The sequence below is a fragment of the Melanerpes formicivorus genome, unplaced genomic scaffold, assembly GCF_026170545.1.
Source record: "Melanerpes formicivorus ecotype bairdi unplaced genomic scaffold, bMelFor1.0.p_v2 SCAF_13, whole genome shotgun sequence".
In the NCBI taxonomy this organism is placed as follows: Eukaryota; Metazoa; Chordata; class Aves; order Piciformes; family Picidae; genus Melanerpes; species Melanerpes formicivorus.
This window is the reverse complement of record NW_027142365.1, coordinates 11,644,653-11,666,612: the sequence shown is the minus strand read 5'-3', so window position 1 is coordinate 11,666,612 and position 21,960 is coordinate 11,644,653. Positions and strand designations below refer to the sequence as shown.

The window sequence follows — 21,960 nt, the reverse complement described above, 5'->3', positions numbered from 1 at the left end:
GGAAAGGGACTTTTTACAAGGGCTTGCAGTGGTAGGACTGGAGCAGGGGACATTTAGGTTGGACATCAGGAGGAAGCTCTCTACAATGAGGGTTGCCCAAAGATGTGGTTGAGGCTCCACCCCTGGAAACATTCAAAGGGGCAAATCCTGAGAGCTTTGGTGGCCTTTTGTGATGGGGCCACAACATTGGTGGTTAAGGGAAGAGAAAGTGAGGTCATCTCCATGGACTTGTCCCACACTACATCCCAGACCCTAACTTGGAAAGACATGGATGTGACAGATGGAGCACTGGCTGCATAAGGGACTGGTGGGGTGGTTGCTCTCATGAGCTGTGATCAATGTCAGAAAGCAGACCTGGGCCAAGCACTGTCCCTCAGGGGTCAGTACTGGGACCAGGGCTGGTTAGTATCTTTGTGGGTGACATGGACACTGGGATCCAGGCACCCTCAGCAAGCTTCCTGACACCACCAAGCTGTGTGCTGTAGGTGACAGTCTGGAGGGAAGGGATGGAGTCCTGCTCTGCAGCCCCCAACACAAGAAGGACATGAGTTTGTTGGAGAGGGTCTAGAGGAGGCCACAAAGATCACCAAATGGCTGGAAACCTTTCCTCCAAGGACAGGCTGAGGGAGAAGGGTCTTTTCAGTCTGGAGAAGAGGCCAGAGGAACCTTGGTGCAGCCTTCCAGTATCTGAGGGGGGCTCCAGGAGAGCTGGGGAGGGATGTTTGATAAGGGCCTGAAGTGACAGGACAAGGGGCAACAGTTTGAAACTAGAGCAGGGTAGGTACAGGGTAGACATTGGGAAGCTCTTTATTGTGAGGTGGGGAGACACTGGAGTGAGTTGCACAGAGAAACTGTGGACACCTCATCCCTGGAGGTGTCCAAGGCCAGGCTGGATGAGGCTTTGAGCAACAAGGTCTAGTGGGAGGTGTCCCTGCCCAGGGGAGTTGAACAGGGTGATCATTAAGGTCCCCTCCATCCCAAGCCCTTCTATGGAATCCTGTGTCTCCAAGTGTCTGGGCAGCAGCCTAGACAGAGCTGCTGAGCTGACAGAGGCTGAGCTCTGGTTTCTGTCCCCTGCAGAAGTGAAGCCACGCAGGTGTCTCAGGGCTGGGGGCCCGCTGGCTTGCAGCCACCGCCTCGCTCCACATTCCTCCTTGGTGCCATGGAGCACAGACCACCGCACCTCCAGCAGCCTGTGCCTGCTCTGCTCTGCTCCCCCTGTGCCTGCTCTGCTCCCCCTGTGCTTCTCAGCAGCGTCCTTCCGTGCTCCCAGCAGGGTGCACGGGGAGAACCGGGGGAAGAGCTCTGGCAGAGGAGCAGGAGAGGATCCTCTCCTCGGTGTGCACACACACAGCACACCATCAGCTCCCTCTGGTGCCGCTCAGGGCGGAGGCAGAGCCACTCCCCTGCGTGGGGGTGGGGCCGGGCTCCCCTCGCAGCTCCTGCCGGAGCGGGGCAGGCGGAGGTCCCTGGCCGGCGTGGGTGCGCTGGTGGGTGAGGAAGCGACACTTCCGCGCGAAGCTCTTGCCGCACTCGCGGCAGGCGAAGGGCTTCTCCCGCCTGTGGATGACCTGGTGAGTGTCCAGGTTGCTTTTGTAGGTGAAGCTCTTGCCGCACTCTGTGCACAGGTAGGGTTTCTCCCCGGTGTGGATGCGCTGGTGGGAGACAAAGTGACCTTTCTGGGTGAAGCTCTTGCCGCACTCGGCACAGAGAAAGGGCTTCACGCTGCTGTGGATGCGCTGGTGCATCACCAGGGTGCTCTTCTGGTTGAAGCTCTTGCCACACTTGGGGCATTCAAAGGGCTTCTCGCCGGTGTGGATGCGCTGGTGGATGACCAGGCTGCCTTTGTAGGTGAAACCCTTGCCGCACTGCGGGCAGGCGAAGGGCTGCTCGCCCGTGTGGATGCGCTGGTGATTGACCAGGCTGACCTTGTACCTGAAGCTCTTGCCACACCCAGGGCAGACGTAAGGCTTCATGCCAGTGTGCATGTGCTGGTGCTGCAGCAGGTCATCCTGCCTGCTGAAGCTCTTCCCACACTCACTGCACACAAAGGGACGTTTGGCCGCGCGCTTCGGGGCACTGCCTGTCCTGCAGCCGGAGGGAGGCAGCTGCCAACCCCTTGATGCTGGAGCCATCACCTCCTCCAGGCAGACATCCTGCTGAGCAGCATCATGGGGCTGGGGGCTGAAGGAATCCCCTGAGGACAAAGCCCCCTGGCTCTCTGCATGCTCTGCCACCGCTGCTCTCACCTCCTCCTTGGGTCCCAGCTTGCCATCTGCCAAGAGAAGGGAGCTGTGCACACAGCCATAGCTCTGCCCAGAGATCCCCCCAGAACTGTGTCCACCCCTCCTCCCTGCAGCCCTGCTCCCTCCCAGAAGGAGAGCTGACCATCAAAAGCTGGCCACAGAGATAGGGTAGCTCTGAGCATGGTGACCTGCTGCAAATTGCTGCCTGTCTGGCAAGGAACCTTCCTTCCCTCCAAGCACAGTGAGGTGGTACCCTCCCCTCCCTCTGCCCCTCCAGTGCTCACCTGCTCCAACACTATGGCTGTGACCTCCTGGGTCATCCAGACCTTCGGGACATCTGATGCACAACTCCTCCTCTGGTTCCAGCTTCACAACAACCTCAGGATTGGCATCACCTGCATGCAGAGAACATGGTGCTTATTGTGGGCACTGGCAGAGCCAGAGCAGCCACCAATGGTGGCAGCCAGCACCCACCCCTCCTGCACCAGCAGCCTGCAAAGCAGCTGGTCCCCTCAGCCCTACTCACAGGCAGTGGGCTGCTGGGACACATCCTTGTGCTGGGAGCTCCAGTGGTGCCCACCAAACATCTCATCCTTGATTCTCACCATGGGCTCTGCTTGGATGCCTGTAGAGGGAAAGGATCAGTCCATGTGCTGGTGGAAAGTAGGGAGGGTTGGTGACAGTGGCTGCAGCTGAATCAGCACTAACCTCCCTTGGGACAGGCAGATCTTCTCCCAACCCTGCAGCCATACTTCAAACCACCCTAACAGGCCCCTTGCAGCGCAGCAAGGTGCTGATGGAGTCAAACATGGTGGAATGCCACTCTCAGCCCCAGGCACACCCCCAGATGACACAGAAGCCCAGAAGCTGACTCTGCCTTTACCCAGGGAGGTCAGGAGCTCGTAGATGTCCAGCATGACGCTGCAGTAGAGCTCCTGCTGCTCCTCGGTGATGGCCTCCCACTCGGCACGGCTCAGGTAGACAGCGACGTCCTCGAAGGTCACTGGTACCTGCCACACAAGAGTTGCAGCCTCTGTCTCATGAGGGGAGCCTCAGCCATGAGGCAAAAGGAGCTTGCATAAGATTTATGCTCCAGGGGCAATATCCAGCCCTGCAGAGAGCTCCCACGGGCTGAGATTTAGAACATCAAGGGCAGTGCTGCAGTGTGAGCAGCTTCAGGGGGAATTCTGGATCTTCAGAGAGCAACGTCACAGAGAGAGGCTGCCTGAGCTGGGGGCTGTTCTTGGGGCAGCCCCTCTGACCCTGCATGCTTCCATCCCACTGAGGCTGTAATGGTGCTGGCATCAAGCAGGGAGAAGGGTTTTGGGATCTGCTTCGCCACAGGACTGATGTAAAGAGGAGGGGGACAGGGACAGCTGTGGGGACAACACGATGTCATGGGGCAAGAGAAGCAGTGAAGACTGAGGGAGGAAATGGGGATACTGGAGAGAGACAATGCCATGGGGTACCAGTGCAGAGGGCTGGATGGGGAGCAGTAGTCCAAGGGGATGGGAAGGGAACAATGTCACAGGGAAGGTAAGTACCACAGCAGGGGGAAATATCACAGAGGGGACCATGTCACTGATACCCTACTAACCCAAACACTGGGGAATATACACTCCTCACAGAATGTGTCCATTTGTACTAACTTATGGACACTCAGGAGTGTGCAGCCTTTATATCTAAACTAATACCCATTAGCTGTGTAAAGAATTTGTCACTGTGGGGTTTAGAAAGAAGAACAAACTGGTTTAGGCTGACTCCGTGGCCAGCTGGTCTCACCACCCACAGTGGGCAGTCTAGAGTATGCACAATGAAGTTCAGCTAAAGGCCATAACGGTAGAGGGAGATGGAAAACCCCAAGCAACCACCAGGGGACCCCTGCAGTACACAACAAGCACCAGTGTAGGAGATTTACATGTCATGAATTCCTAGAAGGAACATGAATATGCTAATCACTTCTTACAAAAATGATGATCGTGTAAGAAATGCAACCATATACTCTCTGGATTTCACTGGCTTAGGTACACTTGGGTGGAACGATCCCCCAGTGCCCAGCGTCGAGATAATAAAGAAATGCCTGGCCTCTAACACCTCATTGTTCTTAGGGATCAGCACGACGGGGAGCGGTGCAAAGGGCTGGATGGGGACAACAGTAAAGGGGGACTGGCAAGGGCAATGTCGAGTAGGGGCTGGGGACAGGCACATCGGAGCGGCGAGTGTCATGGGGGGGACGACGAATTCAGAGCGAGCCATGACAGCGGAAAGAGGACGCAGCGGAACCCTGACCAAAGAGGCGTGAGGAGAGCGAGGGGTCCGCCTAGAGCCGGAGATGGAAGGGCCCGCTAGCGAGGAAGGCTGGGCCAGGCCGGGCTACCTTCCGCCAGGGCCCGGCTCCTACCTGCGTCTGCCCTGCCGTGGCAGACAAGGAAGCCCCGGCGAAGGGTCCCTGCTCATCGCCGGGGCTCCTCGCTCTCCGCCGGAGGGTCCTGGCTTCCTTGTGGGGCTCCCCGCTGCCCACCGAGTGGCTCTCGCTGCCTTCCAGTGACGCTCGCTCCCTGCCGCACTGTCCCTGTTCCTCTCCGGGCGTCATCAGTCTCCTCGGGTGCTCCTCTCCCGCCTCGCCGCTGCGCCGTAAGTGACAGACCGCTCGGGGTCCGCACCACAGCTCACGCTGCAGTCCCGCTTCCGCGCCCCACAGCCGCTTCCGGCTCCAGCCCCGCCCCCAGCCCCGCCCCCGGAGGTGTGCCCGGCAGCACGTGACCAACCAGCCCCGATGGCGCTGGCGGCAGCGCTGTTGAGTGGCCGCTGACGTGAGCGGCGCCGCCGCCGCCATTGGCCCTTCGGGTGCTGGGGCGGCCCGCCCGGCATCGGGGCCACCCGCCCGGCATCGGGGCCGCTCTCGGCGCTGGCAGTAGCCGAGCGGTGTGAGAGTGGCGTCTGCTGGCTGTTTATAGGGGATCCCGATGGCACCGCAGTGGGTGCAGAGTGCATCTGCTGGGGGCTCTCCAGAGGTCTCTGGCACGGCTGGAGTGAGGCCAGCAGGATGAAGTTCAACAAGGCCAAGGGCCGATTCCTGCCGTTGGGACACAGCAACTCTCTAGGCTGGGAGCAGAGTGCCTAGTAATTGCCCGGTGATAAAAGGATTTTTGGGGGTTGTTGGTAGTGGATAGAGATGATCCAACGTATGACCAGGTGGCCAGAAAGGCTCCCACCACCCAGGCTTGGATCAGCAATAGTGCAGCCAGCAGAAGCGGGGCAGGAACTACCTCCCTGGACTGGGCACTGGTCAAGCCACACCTCGAGTTCTGGTTTCAGTTTTGGGCACCTCTCTCCAAAATAGGAGATTGAAGAGTTGGAGCAGGCCCAGAGAAGGGCAACAAAGCTGATGAAAGGCCTGGAGAACAGGGCTGGTGAGGAGCAGCTGAGGGACCTGGGGTTGCTGAGCCCGGAGAGAAGGCTGAGGGGAGACCTTCTGGCTCTCTGCAACTCCCTACAAGGAGTTTGGAGCCAGGTGGGAGTTGGTCCCTACTCTCAAGGAACAAGTGACAGGACAAGAGACAACGGCCTTATGTTGCCCCGGGGGAGGTTGAGGGTGGACACGAACAACTTCTGTCCCTTCAGGGCTGCCCAGGCGTGGCCCCGGCTGCCCAGGGCAGTGGTGGAGTCCCCATTTCGGGAGAGGTTTCCAGGCCGTGTCTCCCCGGGAAGCCGAGCAGGCCTGATCCCGGAGGCAGGCCGCGATCGCCTCCTCGGGAGCCGGGCACCGCGCTGCGGCGGTGGAGGAAGCGCTGAACGGCTGCAGCCTGGGGCGGCAGGGCCTGCGGTGAGCGCGGAGGGGGCGGGTCGGCCCCGGCCTTTGGCGCCAGTCGTCGCCATGAGGACGGGCCCCGCCCCCGCGCGCCGTCCCGCCACTGGAGGCCAGGCGCGCGGCCGCTCACTTCCGGGCGGGGCCGGAAGCGGCGCGGGGTCCGCGGGCCGCGCCCCGGAAGCGCTTCCCCGGGCTGCTGGGAGCTGTAGTCCGAGCGGCGGCGACCCGGCGCCGGGGAGTTGGTTGTGAGGAGGTCGGTGTCTCGCGGCGGGACCGGCGCCGCTACGACTTGGTGGTGGCTGCGGCCGCGCGGGACGTGGCGGCACCGCAGCTCGGAAGGCGCGGGCGAGGCTCCGTAAGGCCTGCGGCCTGCGGCCGGGCGGGCGGCGGGAGGCAGGAGCGGGAGGATGGCTTCGAGCCGGGCGGCGTCAGGGGGAGCGGCGGGGCTGAGGCGAGGGGCTGAGGTGGAGGGGCGGCGGGGCCGGGCGGCGGAGAGCCGCGGGCCGCAGCGGCAGGAGGCGGCGGCCCGGGCCGGGCAGGGCTCTCGTCGAGCCGCCCCCGGGGAAGGGGCCGTGCCGGGCCTGGGCCTGGGCGGTAGGGGATGCTCCGGTGCCGGGGCACCGGCCCTGTGCGGGGTGGGGCCAGGGATGCTGCTGCCCGCCGCTGCTCCGCACCGCCGCTGGGAGCCAGGCGGCGCAGCCGGCCGGACAGCCACCGCGGCTCCCCGCGGGTCTCGGGCTAGCGGCCGGCGGGGACAGCCCCGGCTGGAGCGGAGAGCAGAGCTCCGCTTCGGGCAGGGAACTGGAGGTGGCCTGGGGAGCTGGGCTCGGCCCTGGTGTATCGTTCAGCGCCTGGGGAAAATGGTTACTCCTATCACCAAGCCGTTCTCCGGCGCGGCTGGCAGCCCTTCGCTGTTTTATCTCTCCTCCACCTTCTCCTGACTTACTCTGTGGTCACTTGTGGCCCCGTTCTTCACCCGTGCTCACGGGCACTGTCACTCGGGGCTGTGCTCGGTCTTACGAGTGGGGGGTGCCCAAGAGCATCCACCACCCAGTCGGACCTCTAGCCCTTACCTGCCCCCACCCCTGCCTTCTCCGAGCTCAGCAGTGGGGATCTCGCCGGGTGTGGATCAGGATTTCGTGGGTGGATTTGCCCCTTCTTTGGCCCAAAGAGCTGAAAGCCAAACGGTGTGGCTTTGCAGCACCCTGGGTGGGTGAGCTTTGAGAGTGGATGGCCTGGGACATGATAGAGCACTTGGGGCTGTGCTTCCTCACAACTGCTGGAGACTCACAGCAGGAACTAACCAGCATTTCCCTGAGATTTGCAGCATCTCAATGTCCTTTCTCCTTGGGGATGTGTTTCCTTCACTGCTGTTTTCAGGTGGATCAAGGCAACCCAACAAAGACTGAATTCCCAGGCTCTGGAAGTGTTACCTGCTTGTTTCCAGTGCCAGCTTCCTTTGCAGTAGGGATGTTAGAATCACGGAACCCCAGCCTGGGTTAGGTGGGAAGGGACCTTTGAAGGCCCTCCAGTGCAACCCCCTGCAGTCAGCAGGGACATCTGCAATGGAGCAGGTTGCTCAGAGCCCCAAACAACCTGACCTGCAGTGGTTCCAGGGATGGGGAATCTCCCACCTCTCTGGGCAGCCTGGGACAGGCTCTCACCACCCTCAGTGCTAAACACTTCTTCCTTCTCTCCAGTCTGAATCTCCCTCTTTGAGTTCAAACCATCACCCCTTGTCCTGTCACAACAGGCCCTGCTCAAAAGCCTTTCCCCAGCTTTCTGGTTGGCCCCTTGAAGCACAAAGGCCACCAGAAGTTCTTCCTGGAGCCTTCTCCAGGCTGAACAACCTCCACTCTCTCAGCCTGGTCTCACAGCAGGGAGCTTTAACCTTCACATCAGCTTTGTGGCTCCACTCCAACAGGTTACTGGTTGTTGACAGAGTTGTAGTGTCTCTGGCTCCTGGGACTCTCATCCTCTCCCACTGTGAGGTGAGTTTCACACGTGGTTGAGTCTCACTCCACTTGTGCCTTTGCCTTGTCCATAGGAGTCCTTGTGTCACCATGGCCCACTTCCTAAATCCAGTTCCCAGGGAGGCTACACATCTCCTCTGCCCCTGGAGCCCCACTGAGTACATTGTCTTTCCCAAAGGGTCTCTTTCTGAGTGATGTTCATTGCCATGGCTGGTGGTGCAGCACCTGCCAGAGCTGGGCACCTCCTTTTGGTATCAGCACCTTCAGCCACACCTCCCCTGGGGTCTCCACCAGGCTGCTGCCTGCTTTCAAACTGATTCTCAGTCCAGGATCCACTGTGTCCATATTCACCAGGTCAGGTCCTGAGGAACCCAGTGATGGTGCTGCAGGGGCTGATCTCTTACTGACCTGTCCCTTAAACCTACCTGATCTAGCCAAGCTTTTCTCTTTGTGCTTGGGCATTGGTCCTGCTGGGTGCTCAAGCTTGCAGTATTCTAGCTGCAGATGTTCCTGCCCACTGCAGGGGGCTGGGCTAGATGCCCTTGGAAGGTCCCTTCCACTCATGAGTCTGTGAATTCCTCCATCTCATTTACAAAGGATCCTTCCTCAGTGGGATTCTCTTCATGGACCTCACCTGGGTTGTTTCATCTCCCTGAGCTTTAGTTCTCTTCCCTCTCCTGTGCAGCCTGGCTCTTTTAGCCTTGGGGCTGTTACTGGTTCCACAGCAAGGGTCCCCACTCAACTGGGGCTCTACAGGCACAGCTCAGATAGCATCTCTACAGAGAGGCAGAATCCCCTTGGTTGGAAGAGCCCTTTGAGAGCCACCCAGTCCAACTCCAACTCTGCCAACTCTGGTGCTAAACCACTTCCCTCAGCACCACATCTCTGGCAGACACTTGCTTGTCAGCTTGGCTCTTGGTTGTTCATCTGAGCTCATCCATCTAGGGCCTCCAGTTCACTTCCTTTCTCCTGCTCCTGAGCAGGGAAGGCCACTTTCTGCACTTTTGCCTTGCATTTCCTTTCAGCACTGCCTTTCTGCCTGCCTTCAAGGTGTGCCAGGGGAGCTTTAGATTGAGAACATCCTCTGCTCTGCTGCCCACACTCTTCTGCATGCACCCCAGCAGAGCATTTGCCTTCTTGGCCACCAGGGCACGCTGCTGGCTCGTGGACCCTGTTGTCCCCCACCCCTCCCAGGTCCTTCTCTGCAGAGATGCTTCCCAGCAGGTCACCTCTGAGCTCTACTGGTGCAGAGGTCGACCCTCCCCAGGGTCAGTACCTTACACTTGCCCTGGTTGAGCTTCATGAGGTTCCTCTGCCCAGCTCTCCAGCCTGGCCAGGTTTGGCTGGATGGCAGCACAGCCTGAGGGGGTGCCAGCCACTCCTCCCAGTTCTCTCCAGCCCTTCATCCAGATCATTCTAGAAGGTGCTGAACAACACTGGATCCAGTCCTAAACCTTGGGGACCACCATGAGCTTCAGGCCTTCAACCAGGCTCTGCCCTGCTGATCACAGCCCTCTGAGCTCTGTCCTTCAGACAGTTCTTGCCTGCCTTGTTTACTTTTAACCAAGTCAAAACCCTGTGGGCTTCATTATTTAGTCACTGACAAAGACCAAGTGTGGCCTGCCATCTGCAGCTGGGCAAGGTGGCATCTCCACAGAGCTCTGTCCCCCAAGGGGTGGGACCTCAGGCCTTGCTTGGTGTTACTGAAGCAAGCAGGCCTTCTGTTCCTGGCTTGCTGAAAGCACCTTAATGGTGGAGAGTTCACTGTGTGGGCATGGCAGGTGGAGCACCCAAAGCAAAGGTGAAGGCTGAGACCCCACCTGCAGTGCTGGGGCCAGCTCTGGAGTCCTCTGCACAGTAGAGGTGTGGGGCAGACCTTGGAGCAGGGCCAGAGGAGGCCACAGCAGTGCTGTGAGGCCAGGCTGAGAGAGTTAGGGCTGTTCAGCCTGGAGAAGAGAAGCCTCCAGGGAGACCTTCTGGTGGCCTTGCAGTGCTTCAGAGGACTGATCAGAAAACTGGAGACAGAGTCCTGAGCAAGGCCTGTTGTGACAGGACAAGGAGTGATGGCTTGAACTAGGAGACTGAAGAGAAGGAAGAAATGTTTGACACAGGGTGGTGAGAACCTGACCCAAGCTGCCTAAAGAGGTGGGAGCCACCCCATGGCTGGAACCATTCCAAGTTGGGCTGTTTGAGGTTGTAGTTGCAGATGTCCCTGCTGACTGCAGGGGGTGGACTGGATGAGCTCTGAGGGTCCCTTCCCACCCAAACAGTTTGATGACTCCATGATTCTGTGAGATTTGTGGAGCAGCCTCAGCTTTGTCCTGTGCTAAAGAAGCTTTCTGAGGTGCTCAGCACTTGAAGCACCTCGAAGGAAGGCTCTGTTCTGACCTCCTGTTTTCTCTTGGCTCCTTTTGTTTTCCCAGGAGTCCATCCTTTTCCCTGGGAGATGGAGATGTTCTCGCTCAACTCCCTCAAAGGTAAGGGCCTGAGACAAACTGAATGCCACTCCCTTCTTTGCTTAGAGACCTCAGACTCTCTCAGGCTGATGAAGAAGCGGTGAGGAACAGTTCTGTCCTCCTCTCTGCTGGCTAAAGGAGGACTTTGTCCTACCAGTGGCTTTCTCAGAAGCCCTTCTGGATGGGGTGGGTGCAGAAAAGGAAATTGAGGACTAAAGACTATTTCTGAGGGGAGCCCAGCATGCAGAGCTTGGGCTTTTGAGTGCAAAGTGAGGTGGTTGTGGTATCCCACTGAGCACAGGAGTTGAATGTTGTGAGAGAACTATGTCACAGCCAGCACAAGAGAGTGTTCCAGGGGAAGGGGAGAGGCTGGCAGGGGAAAGAGCTCTGCTGTTAATGCAGGAGAGGACACTGAGGACTTGCTTGCTGCTTAGCTTCAAGCAGAGGCTTCTGTACCCCCTTTTTGTTTCACCCTCCTAACCAAAACCCCATCCTCTTCCTCACTCAGTGCTCTCCCCTTGCTGTCTACACCCTTCAGGTAGCTCTCCACAAGTCCATGTCCTTATTTTCTGTCCTTGCCTCTCCAGCCTCTTTCAGTTACAGATTCACAGATTGCTTTGGGTTGGAAAGGAGCCTCAAAGCTCACCTTGTCCAACCCTGCTTAAGTCAGCAGTGGCCTTCCAGTATCTGAAGGGGGTCTACAGGAAGGCTGGGGAAGGACTTCTCAGGATCTCAGGTAGTGATAGGACTAGGGGGAATGGAATGAAGCTGGAGGTGGGGAGATTCAGGCTAGATGTGAGGAGGAGGTTCTTCACCATGAGAGTGGTGAAGCCCTGAAATGGGTTGTCCAGGGAGGTGGTTGAGGCCCTGTCCCTGGAGGTGTTTAAGAGCAGGCTGGATGAGGCTCTGTCCAGCCTGATCTAGTGTGGGGTGTCCCTGCCCATGGCAGGGGGGTTGGAACTAGATGATCCTTGTGGTCCCTTCCAACCCTGACTGATACTGTGATACTATGATACCTCCAACTAGATCAGGCTGCCCAGGGCCACACTGAGTCTGCTCTTGAGTATCCCCAGGGATGGAGCCTCAGCCACACCCCTGGGCAGTGATGACTGTGCCATTAAAGCCCTCTTTGTGGGACAGAGCCATGGGTTGCATTTTGGGGATCTCCAGGTTGCTCAGATCTGAGAGTAAACACCTCATCCCTTTGTGGTGACCTTTGTGTGTGCAGAGTCCCTGTGCTGGGGGAACTGGTGACACTCACAAAACATCCCCAACCCCTCGGAATGACCTCTGGTGTCTGAGGACACACCTTGGCTTCCTGTGGTGTCTGTGTGATGTGCTCATGTCTGGAGGTGAGAGAGCTCCAGGCAGGGCTGGTGGAGCTTGGTGATGCAAGCAGAGTTGATGTTGTATTTTTGAGGAATGGGGTTTGTGGCCTTTTAAGGCTTCAGTGGGTCTGAGAGTCCTCCACCTCCCCAAGAAGCTTCTCCTGTTCCCTGCCCCAGTGTGCTGCCCAGGAGAGACTTGGGGGTGTGGATTGACAGTGGCTGGAGATGAGTTCATGGTCAAGAAAGCCATCAGCATCCTTGCTTGGATCAGCAATGGTGTGGCCAGCAGAAGCAGGGCCAGGATTGTCCCCTTGGACTGGGCACTGGTGAGGCCACATCTTGAATCTTGGGGTCAGTTTTGGGTCCCTCACTCCAAGGACATTGAGAGGCTGGAGCAGGTCCAGAGAAGGGCAGGGAAGCTGGTGAAGGGTGTGGAGAGCAGGGCTGGTGAGGAGCAGCTGAGGGACCTGGGTCTGTTGAACCTGGAGAAAAAGAGACTGAGGGGAGACCTTCTGGCTCCCTGCAACTCCCTGGAAGGAGCTTTGAGCTGGGTGGGAGTTGATCTCTTCTCCCAAGGAGCAAGTGACAGGACAAGAGGAAAAGGCCTCAAGCTGCCCCAAGGGTAGGTTTAGGTTGGACGTTAGAAGAAAGTTCTTCACTGAGAGGGTTCTCAAAGCCTGGCCCAGGCTGCCCAGGCAGGTGGTTGAATGCCCATCGCTGGAGGGGTTTCAGAGCCCAGGGGATGTGGTGCTGAGGGAAGTCGGTTTAGCCCCAGTGCGGTGGAGTTAGAGAGCGGTTGGACCTGATGATCCAACCAAGCCCATTCCGTGCCGCTGTGCGCTGGCAGGGCTGTGAAGCCAGGTTCATTCCTTTCTCCTTCTCCTTCCCCTTCGTTGTTTCTGCCCTGGAGGGGGCACGGCCCGGGGAGCACTCCCGCCTTGGGTGAGCGTAGCGGTTGCCTGCTGTGAGTCCTCCCCGCCGCCAGGGGGAGCGGCGCGGCGGCGGCTCGCTTCCCGCCAGCAGTGCCGGCCCGGCCTGAAGCCGGCTGCGAGTAACCTCAAGATGGCGGCGCTGGGACTGCTGCTGCAGGCGGCTGCGGCCTGCGGCTCGGCGGGGCCTCTGCGCCTCTGCCGCCGCTACCGGTCGGCTCCGGGCGCTCGCGGGCTCTGCACCCGCCTGCCCGCGGCCCAGAGTCGCGAGGGGCGGAGGCAGGAGGAGGAGCGGGCGGCGGCCGAGGAGGAGGAAGCCGCCATGGGGCAGGGTGAGCCGGGGAGGAGGGGGTGTGAGGCGGGGCGGGGCAGGGGGGAGGAACCGGCGGCGCAGCTTCCCCCTCCCCGGTGCGAGCGGCCGGGGAAGCGGCGCCGCGCCGGCCCCGCGCGCAGCGGAAGGGAGGAGCGAGCCCCAGCGCTGGGAGAAGGAGGAGGAGAAGGAGGAGGAGAAGGAGAAGGAGGGAGCGTGAGCGCAACGCTCGTCCCTCCCCCCGCGCCCGCAGCCGGGCCGTGCCTCCCGCCGGCCTCCTCTCGCTCCGGGCGGCTGGGCCGGGCCGGGCCAGGCCAGGCCGCATCGGGCCGCCCGCTCCATCCCCGCCGGCTGCAGGGGACCGACGGTACCGCCGCTGTCGCGGGAGAGAGAGCGGCCCGGCCCCGAGCGAGCGCGCCCCGGGGCAGCGGGCTCCTGCGGCGGGATGCGCGGCAAGGGAGAGGAGCCGGCGAGCTGCGGCGGGGTCTGCACGCAGGGCTGCGCCGCCGCCGCCGCAGGTAACGGGCCGGGGGCTGCCGGCGGCACTCGGGGAGCCAGCGGGGGTCGAGGCCTTTGTGGCAGTCTCGGGCGCCGCGGGGCTGTGCGGGGCTCTTTGTTGGCGGGCAGCGTTGGGATGCTCCGGGGTAAGCGGTGCGGAGCCCTTTGGCTCAAGGTCGCCGCTTTGGAGTCGGGCAGAGCTGCTCCTGGATTAAAAAACCCTCCATCGCCCTGGGCCCTGCTGCCAGAGTCGGGGGGGGGGGGGAAACCAATCCCGGCTAGATGCTGGGCTAAAAGCCCTGCCGGAGCGAGCACGCCCAGCGAGCACCCGCCAGGAAAAGCGGCCGCGCCGGCAGGTTCCGTTAGGGCAGCGCCGGAGCGGGCAGCGCCGGAGCTGGCTGCGCCAGGTTGCGAGCATCGCGTTATCCGCCTGGTCCCCGTTACAAAGGGCTTCCCGCGGGCCCCCGGCGGCTGGCCCGAGCCGGGGGAAAGGCTGATCGCCGGGCAGGCAGCTCCTGTGAGCAGAAATCCTGGGCTGCGGCCAGCAGTCTGCCCAGTGGCTGTGGGAAGAAAGCTGGGAAGGTGTCTCTGCTGGCTGTCGGTCCCTCAGCCGACAGCTGCTTTGGTTTCAGTTTTATTTCTTAGGCTGGAATCAATCACTTGGGAAATTTGGGTTATTACTACATAAAAACTTCTTCCCCCTCACCTTGTCCTGTGTTCCACACTTTCTCCCCCGCCTGGAGGTGTTTAAGCCCAGGCTGGATGAGGCTCTGGCCAGGCTGATCTAGTGTGGGGTGTCCCTGCCCATGGCAGGGGGGGTTGGAACTGGCTGATCCTTGTGGTCCCTTCCAACCCTGAATGATGCTATGATACTATGTTTGCTTTATTATTTTGTCTCTGTAGTTCCTGGATTCTCTGCCTCTTGTGGTTCCATTTTCCTGTCAGAAGCTCTGCTGGGCTTGCTCTTGTAGAGTTTGTAATTGCTGCACTCATTCAACAGAGCAAATTAACTGCCAAAGAAAATGCTAAACCAGCCCAAATTAATTAATGGTTAATGAGCTGCTTCAGGTGTTGCCTCAGAAATGGAGGAAACCAATGCTGGGTCTTTTTCTTCTGTACCTTTTGTCAGCACTTCCCCCCCCCCAATGTGGTTTCAGAGAGTTCTTGAATACTTTAACCTTCAGGCTTCTGGTTCACTCATCTTACAGTTCACATTGGTCCTTCTGGTGAGAGTCTGGAGATAGTGGAAGGATCTTTCCAGCTGAGAAAGTAAAAAGTCCTCAGGGTCCTCCTGGGAAGTTGGCCCAAGCTGTGCAGCCCTGCTTCAACATGCAGAGATCATAAAACTTACTTAGAAAACTATTTGGGAGGCTGAGTTCTAAGCCTCCAACTTGTTGATGCCTTGTTAGAGCTCCTCCTTTGACTGCTTTTGTTATTGGCCTTGACTCCAAGTGAGGAGAAATCAACTGATGTGAGGCCAGCTCAGAAGAAGGTGGTGGTGTGTTGGGACTGATAGCTGAGGGGGGGCTCCTTGGCACAGAGGGTGGCATTTTGGAGCAGAACTTGTGGAAAGGATTGCTTCTTGCTTCCTCCACCTTCACCCTGCCCTAGTGAGCCCACAGCTGGAGGGCTGGGTCCAGTGTCCACTTCTGGGCTCCCCAGTTCAAGAGAGACAAAGAACTACTGGAGAGAGTCCAGGGGAGGCTGGGAAGCTGCTGAGGGGCCTGGAGCATCTCTGTGAGGAGGAAAGGCTGAGAGCCCTGGGGCTGGTGAGCCTGGAGAAGAGCAGTCTGAGAGGGGGTCTGCTTAATGCTCAGCAAGAGCTAGAGAGTGGGGGGCAAGAGGCTGGGTCCAGACTCTTTTCAGTGGTGCCCAGGGACAGGACAAGGGGCACAAAGTGGAATGCAGGAGGTTCCATATGAAGAGGAGGAGAAACTTAGTTGATGTGAGGGTGCTGGAGCCCTGGAGCAGGCTGCCCAGAGAGGCTGTGGACTCTCCTTCTCTGGAGAGCTTCCAAACCCCCCTGGTCATTGTGGTCCTGGGCAAGCTGCTGTGGGCGCTCTGCTTTAGCAGGGGGTTTGGACTGGGTGATCTCCAGAGGTGGTTTCCCACCCACCACACTGGGGTGGGGGTTCTGGCATTCTCTGCCTGCTCAGTCAGGTTTGTGGCACTCCTCAGTTGTTGCTCTTGACCTCTCTGCTGATCTCAACCAGGCTCTTTCTCTGACTAATCAATTTGCTGTCTCCCAGTGTCACAGAAGGATTGAGGTCGTGCTGGTGCTGTGTGATCTCCTCCTCAGAGCAGGGCCAGGCTGGAGCAGGGTGATCTGGGCTGTGTCTCCAGAGTGGTGGTTGGCCTTTGGTCATCTTCCTCTTCGTGCTTCTGAAGAGGTCTTGTCAGTTTGGCTCATTGTTAAGGTGGTTGCTGTTCAGGCAGGACCTGCCTGTGGCTGTTCTTGCTGTGTGTGCCTGGGAGGAGGTCACCACCCAAAAGTGACACTATTGTGGTGTACTCCAGAGCAAGCTGCCTTGTGGAACCTTCTCTGCTTCTGCCTGGTGAAACCAGTCCAGGCCAATTCCTTTTGAACTGGATGTGAGGGAGCCATGGGGCTTGCTTCTCCCTGGGGGGCTTCTGATGTGTTGGGAGCTTTCTTCACCCACTTGAACTGATTCCTGCAAGGGCTTCTATCTGGAGGAGGGTTGTAGTGGATGGTTTGTCCTCCCTGCTCATTGGTGCACCTCCAGGGAAGAGAGAAGCAGTTGAAGTGTTTCTAGTACTCCTCTGCCTTTCCTGCAGAAGGAACAGGCCACTTGGTGGCTGTCTCCTTGTACCTGACAGTGCCTCCTTGAGTTATTTGAAGTTAGCAGAAGGTTTGGCTGCTGCAGCTGGATGTTGGTTGGTTTGGGTTTTTTTCTTCCTCTCAGTCGTGCTTGGAATCATCTTGGAGTTTACAAGCAAGTCAAGCTTGAGCACTTGCTGCCTTTGAGGAGCTGAACTGAGTTAATTAACCTCTTTGATAACCCCACCCTGTGTTGTCTGCTCTCCAAGACTGGCTTTTAATATTCCCTGGGGATCTTGGAGCTGTGGTTTGGACACAACACGTGGTTTTGGCTTGAGAAGAAGGGAGTGAAAATCAGCTCTGGCTGCTTGGGGGGTGTTGGGTGGACTCCTGGCTTCCACAGAGCTGTGGCTACCACTGGGATGGTTCCTACCCAAATATCCACCCTCAGTGATGGCAGAACCAAGACCCTCTTTGGAGGAAGATGCCAGGAAGTCCAGACTGGCAGGGAAGGAAGCCTCCTACAAGGGCATCCCTGTGATTTGGGAGTTTCTTCCTTAGAAACTGTGAGTGAGGCCCAACTTCATGCAAGATGAGAATCCCTTCAGCTCCCCTGCTCAAGACAGGAGTAGGGATCCCACTGATTGTTCCTTGGGATAATGAGAGTGATCCATCAAGCCTTGAGTCACTGCTGCACCTCAGCTGGCACTGCTGCATGTGCCATTGTCAGGGTGAGGAGCATGCTGTGTCTTGCCCTGCAAGCCAGAGCTGGCCTTTTTTCTTTGGAGACCCTCTTCTTTGCTCCACAGTGGGTGAAACATTTAGCCTTGGCTGAGGAGTCACCTCAGGATGGGAGAGTTTAGCTCTGTTAGGAGGTAGGTTTTGAGGTATGTCAGGTTTGAGGAGCATTTAAGAGGAATGTTCTTCTTTCTCATGCCTCACCACATCATCTCTTGGGTTGGTTTTGAAGGAGGAAGCAGCTCAAGGCCAAATACCCCCAGGCTGGGGCTGGAAGGGTTCAAATTCTCATCTGTTCAGTGAATTCAGTTCTGCACTTGGGCAGTGGTGTTTGGGGCTGCTCCTCCTGCCGTGCTCCCGGCCACGTGGAATGGGGCAGAACCTTGCAGTGCCAAGGTCTTGGTCACCTCTCCAGCTTTCCTGCCCAGGCCAGGGTCTGAATGTAGTGCTGGTGGCTGTGTGAGGGGGCAGGGGCACCACATGCACTGCTTCCTTAGGGGTCATTGGCTTGGCCTTCTCTGTGAGGCTGAGACCAGAGCCCTGTCCTCTAGGCCAGGGGGAGAAGGCGACAAATGGGCAAAGGGGTTGTGAATGGGAGTGTTTCCTGCATGATCCTTTGGAGCTGTCCAAGGGTTTCATGGAACTAGGGAATCACAACATGGATTTGGCTGGAGGAGACTTAGGGTTATGGAGTCCAACCATGAATCCAGCACTGTTAGGTCACCACCAGACCATGGCTCTCAGCACCACATCTCCATGGCTTGGAAACCCCTCCAGGAATGGGGACTCCACTGCTGCCCTGGGCAGCCTGGGCCAGGCCTAAACAACTCTCAAGGGGAAGAAATTGTTCCTCATGTCCAAAATAAACCTCCACTGGGGCACTTGAGGCCCTTTCCTCTTGTCCTGTCACTTGTTCCTTGGGAGAAGAGACCAACCTCCATCTGGCCCCAAAATCCTTTCAGGGATTTGCAGAAAGCCAGGTCTCCCCTCAGCCTCCTTTTCTCCAGGCTGAACCAGGCCAGGCCTTTCATCCTCTCCTCACCAGCCCTGTTCTCCAGACCCTTCACCAGCTTCACTGCCCTTCTCTGGACCAACTCCAGTCCCTCAATGTCCTTCTTGGAGTGAGGGACCCAAAACTGACCCCAAGATTGGAGATGTGGCCTCACCAGTGCCCGGCCCAGGGGGACTACCCCTGCCCTGCTCCTGCTGGCCACACCACTGCTGATCCAGGCCAGGGTTCTGGTGGTCTTGGCCACCTGGGCACATGCTGGATCATCTCCAGCCACTGTCACCAACCCCCTGCTCCCAATCCTGGGCAGTTTCCAGTGCCTCTGCTCCCAGCTTGGAGCCTTCATGAGGTTATTGTGACCCAAGGGCAGGACCTGGCCCTTGGTCTGCTTGAACTTCATGCTGTTGGCCTCCCCACTCAGCTGCTGGTGTCCCTCACTCCTGTGGTTTGGCCCCTGGTGCTCTCTGGAGGATTTTCATACTTTCAAGAGAGAGGGACCAGAAGAGTCTGGGGGTGTGTGGGGCACAACTCTTGGCCCTTTTGTTCTTGCAGTGTCGTGTGTGGAGCTCTGGAGACTTTGATGCCTGGAGATGTTGTGTGTGAAGCACTTCCCAGCCCTGCCTGCTCTGCTCTCCTCACCTCAGGGAGGTTGCTGCTGGCAGGGCCTTGGCGCAGTGCTGTTGGAACAGGTCCTGAGCAGGACTGCACACGAAGCGCAGCACTCTCAGTTCTTCTCTTGTTTCTCCTCAGATTCCAGAGACCTGCTGAAGGAATTTCCACAGCCCAAGAACCTGCTCAACAGCGTGATCGGCCGAGCCCTGGGCATCTCCCATGCGCGGGACAAGCTGGTCTACATCCACACCAACGGGCCCAGGAAAAAGGTGAGCCTGCTGGCTGGGCTGGCAGCCAGGGACACCACTGCACAGCAGACCAGCAATAGTCCTGGTTTTGCCCCTTTCTCTTCCTTTTCACTCATGTTGGGCAGACCCTGCCGGGAGTAGATGGTGTGGGCAGACCCTGCCGGGAGTAGATGGTGTGGGCAGACCCTGCCGGGAGTAGATGGTGTGGGCAGACCCTGCCGGGAGTAGATGGTGTGGGCAGACCCTGCCGGGAGTAGATGGTGTGGGCAGACCCTGCAGGGAGTAGATGGTGTGGGCAGACCCTTTCCCAGCAGGAGAACACAGCCCCTGCCTGGCTCTGCAGCACCAGAGTTAGGCCTTGGTGGGCCAAGGTTTTAGTTATGGGTTGAGCAGAGCAGCTGCCCAAGCCTGACATGTTCAGTGGCAACCAGAAAGGAATCTGCATGCCACGGAGGGGATCTCCTGTCTGCTGGAGGGCAGGCTGGGATTCAGGGTCTGCTTTATGTGAAGTGGAGCAGAGGAGCAGCGAGCAAATGGCCTGCCAAGTGATGTGAACTCCTGCTGGGGTGACAGAGGCCTGGACTGGGAGCCTGGACTTGGATCCAGGCCTGGATTTGGAGCCTGGACTCGGATCCTAGACTTGGATCTAGGCCTTTAAATTGAAGAAGGCTGAATTTGATGTGTGGACTGTTACTGGATAAGGAATTGGCTGGATGGTCACAGCCGGGGGGTGGTGGTCAGTGGCTCGATGTGGTGACCCTCGGGGGGATCCTGGCTGGTTAAGGCCTCCATCAGTGACATGGGCAGTGAGATTGAGGCACCTTCAGCACATTTGTGGATGACACCAAGCTGAGTGTTGCAGGTAACACACCTGAGGGACAGGATCCATCCTGAGGGACCTGGGCAGGCTGGAGAAGTGAGACCATGTGAGCCTCCTGAGGTTCATCAAGGCCAAGTGCAGGGTCCTGCCCCTGGGTCCAGACAACCCCAAGCACAAATCCAAGCTGGGGGTGAGGGCCTGGAGAGCAGCTCTGTGGAGAAGGACTTGCTGGTGCTAGGTGAAGTTATCCCCAGTTGTTCAGGGTGGTGAGCAGCAGGGTGGGGGCTGGTTGAAGGTCCTGGAGCTTGTGTTCCCCAGGGGTCAGGACTGGGTCCAGTCTTGTTCAACATCTCCATAAAGGGACATTGAGGACCCTCAACCAGTTTGCTGGTGGTGGCTGTGGGCACCTCAGGTCCCTTTCTCAGGCTTTTCTGTCTGTGTTGTGGGAGTGGAGCTTCCCAGGAAGGAACCAAAACCTGCTTGCTTTGGGATTGTCACCTGTAGTCCTCTTTGCCTAGAGCTCTGAGGTATTTGAGGCAGGTGTGCTGCTGGTGGATGTCCTCCAGCTTGCTGTGTCCTGGCTCATTGCCCTGCTTCTCTTTGCTTTCCAGAAAGTCACCCTGCACATAAAGTGGCCAAAAAATGTGGAGGTGGAAGGTTATGGGACCAAGAAGATTGATGCTGAGAGGCAAGCAGCAGCTGCAGCATGTCAGCTCTTCAAGGTGAGCTTCTGCTCCATCTTGGCTTGAGGAACAAGACCTTGGGAGAGGAGACCTTGTCCATATGGGTGATGACACCTGACTTTGCTCTCTCTTTGCCTCTTCACCTTCTCATTTTCTTGTTTGTTGATCAGGGGTGGAAGGTGAAGCCTTGAGCTGTCAGAATTGCTTCAGCCAGCCATCAACCCAAAACTCTGGGTCGTGATGCTCATTCTGGTGCCCAGACCTTGATCACCTTTTTAGCTGGAAGCCTTCTGGTGTGGGGCCAGGCTGGGAGAGTTAGGGTTGTCCAGCCTGGAGAAGAGAAGGCTCCAGGGAGACCTTCTGGTGGCCTTTCAGTGCTTCAAGGGGGTGATCAGAAAGCTGGGGACAGACAGTGAGCAGTGCCTGTTGTACACAGCATGAGGGGTGGTGGTTTGAACTAAAAGAGGGAGATTCAGACTGGAGAGAAGGAGGAGATGTTTGATTCTCAGGATGGTGAGAGCCTGGCCCAGGCTGCCCAGGGCAGTGGTGGAGTCCTCGTCCCTGTAGAGGTTTCCAAGCCATGGAGATGTGGTGCTGAGGGCTGTGGTTTGGTGGAGCCCTGGCAGTGCTGTGTTCATGGTTGGACTCCCATGATCCCAAAGGTCTGTCCCACCCCAGCCCATCCTGTGGCTCTGGGCAGTGGGGCTGGTGAGCAGAGTCCCCTTCTTGAGGAGCAGCAGCAGGTTTTGCTGCTCCACATCTCTTCTCTCTCTGGGGGATCTGGAGGGGCGGCTTCTGGGCATCTTCCTCGGGGGAGAGGCACGCTGGGGTCCCCCCGTGCCCTGTCTCAGGCCCTCTCTCCCACAGGGCTGGGGGTTGCTGGGCCCCAGGAACGAGCTGTTCGACGCCGCCAAGTACCGGCTGCTGGCCGAGCAGCTGGGCTGCCCCGACGAGCGCTGGTGCTCCGAGGCCAAGTGGCGCTCCAAGTCCGGGCCCTCCCTGGCCGACCTCTCCACCTGCTGGCGCCGCATGGAGCCCGACGACTCCATCCAGCCCATGGAGCAGGGCAGGATGCCCAAAGCCATGAGGAGAGAAGAGCTGGAGGAAGGGGAGCTGGAGGAGGGGGAGCTGGAGGAAGGGGAGCTGGAAGAGGAAGCTATCGACGTGTCCGATTATCTCCCCATGGCGCACCAGGACGCTCGAACCCCGGGCAGAGACGTCAGGTAGGTGTGGGCCTGCTGGCTGCTGCACCTCTGCGGCTCCTCAGGGCTCAGCAGCACCTTCCCACCTTGTGGTGTGGCTTGTAGATGGGCCAGGCACTGAGTACTGGTCACACTGGTCACTGGTGCAGCCGGTTTTGGGCCCCTCACTTCAAGGGGGCTGGTAGAGGGTTCACAGGACAGCAGAGCTGCTGAAGGGTCTGGAAAATGCCTGGTGAGGAGCAGCTGAGGGACCTGGGGAAGATTCAGCCTGGAGAAAAGGAGGCTGAGGGGAGACCTTCTGGCTCTCTGCAACTCCCT

At 58.6% G+C, this 21,960-nt stretch overlaps 2 protein-coding genes across 5 annotated transcripts in view; one reads left to right on the top strand and one right to left on the bottom strand.

Moving 5' to 3' along the window:
• Positions 1-759: 759 nt before the first annotated feature.
• On the bottom strand, positions 760-4,944 carry LOC137444927 (zinc finger protein 92 homolog). The gene is made up of 5 exons (XM_068146126.1): positions 4,648-4,944; positions 3,130-3,256; positions 2,773-2,871; positions 2,531-2,641; positions 760-2,275 (listed from the first exon to the last, which is right to left on the bottom strand). The coding sequence occupies exons 1-5, from the start codon at positions 4,837-4,839 to the stop codon at positions 1,362-1,364; spliced, it is 1,443 nt and encodes a 480-aa protein (XP_068002227.1). The 5' UTR covers positions 4,840-4,944; the 3' UTR covers positions 760-1,361.
• Positions 4,945-6,203: 1,259 nt separating this feature from the next.
• Positions 6,204-21,960, top strand: part of DHX30 (DExH-box helicase 30) — a 32,034-nt gene continuing 16,277 nt past the window's right edge. Inside the window, exons 1-5 of one of the 4 annotated variants that reach the window (XM_068146124.1) lie at positions 6,204-6,310; positions 10,454-10,507; positions 18,828-18,958; positions 20,369-20,479; positions 21,308-21,663. In XM_068146124.1, the coding sequence (XP_068002225.1) occupies positions 10,477-10,507; positions 18,828-18,958; positions 20,369-20,479; positions 21,308-21,663 (629 nt within the window). In that variant the 5' untranslated portion in view covers positions 6,204-6,310; positions 10,454-10,476. Of the gene's footprint in view, positions 6,311-6,341; positions 6,413-10,453; positions 10,508-12,871; positions 13,076-13,161; positions 13,572-18,827; positions 18,959-20,368; positions 20,480-21,307; positions 21,664-21,960 lie in introns of those variants that run through there. The other 3 variants (XM_068146125.1, XM_068146121.1, XM_068146122.1) reach the window with 3 other exon arrangements.

Bases quoted from the DNA above. Each gene is read 5' to 3' on its own strand.
- LOC137444927 (XM_068146126.1), bottom strand. From the start codon at position 4,839: ATGACGCCCGGAGAGGAACAGGGACAGTGCGGCAGGGAGCGAGCGTCA. The intron at 3,257-4,647 runs GTAGGAGCCGGG...CTTGTGTGGCAG, and splicing joins CCACGGCAGGGCAGACGCAG to GTACCAGTGACCTTCGAGGA. The intron at 2,872-3,129 runs GTAAAGGCAGAG...TTCCCTCTACAG, and splicing joins CGAGCTCCTGACCTCCCTGG to GCATCCAAGCAGAGCCCATG.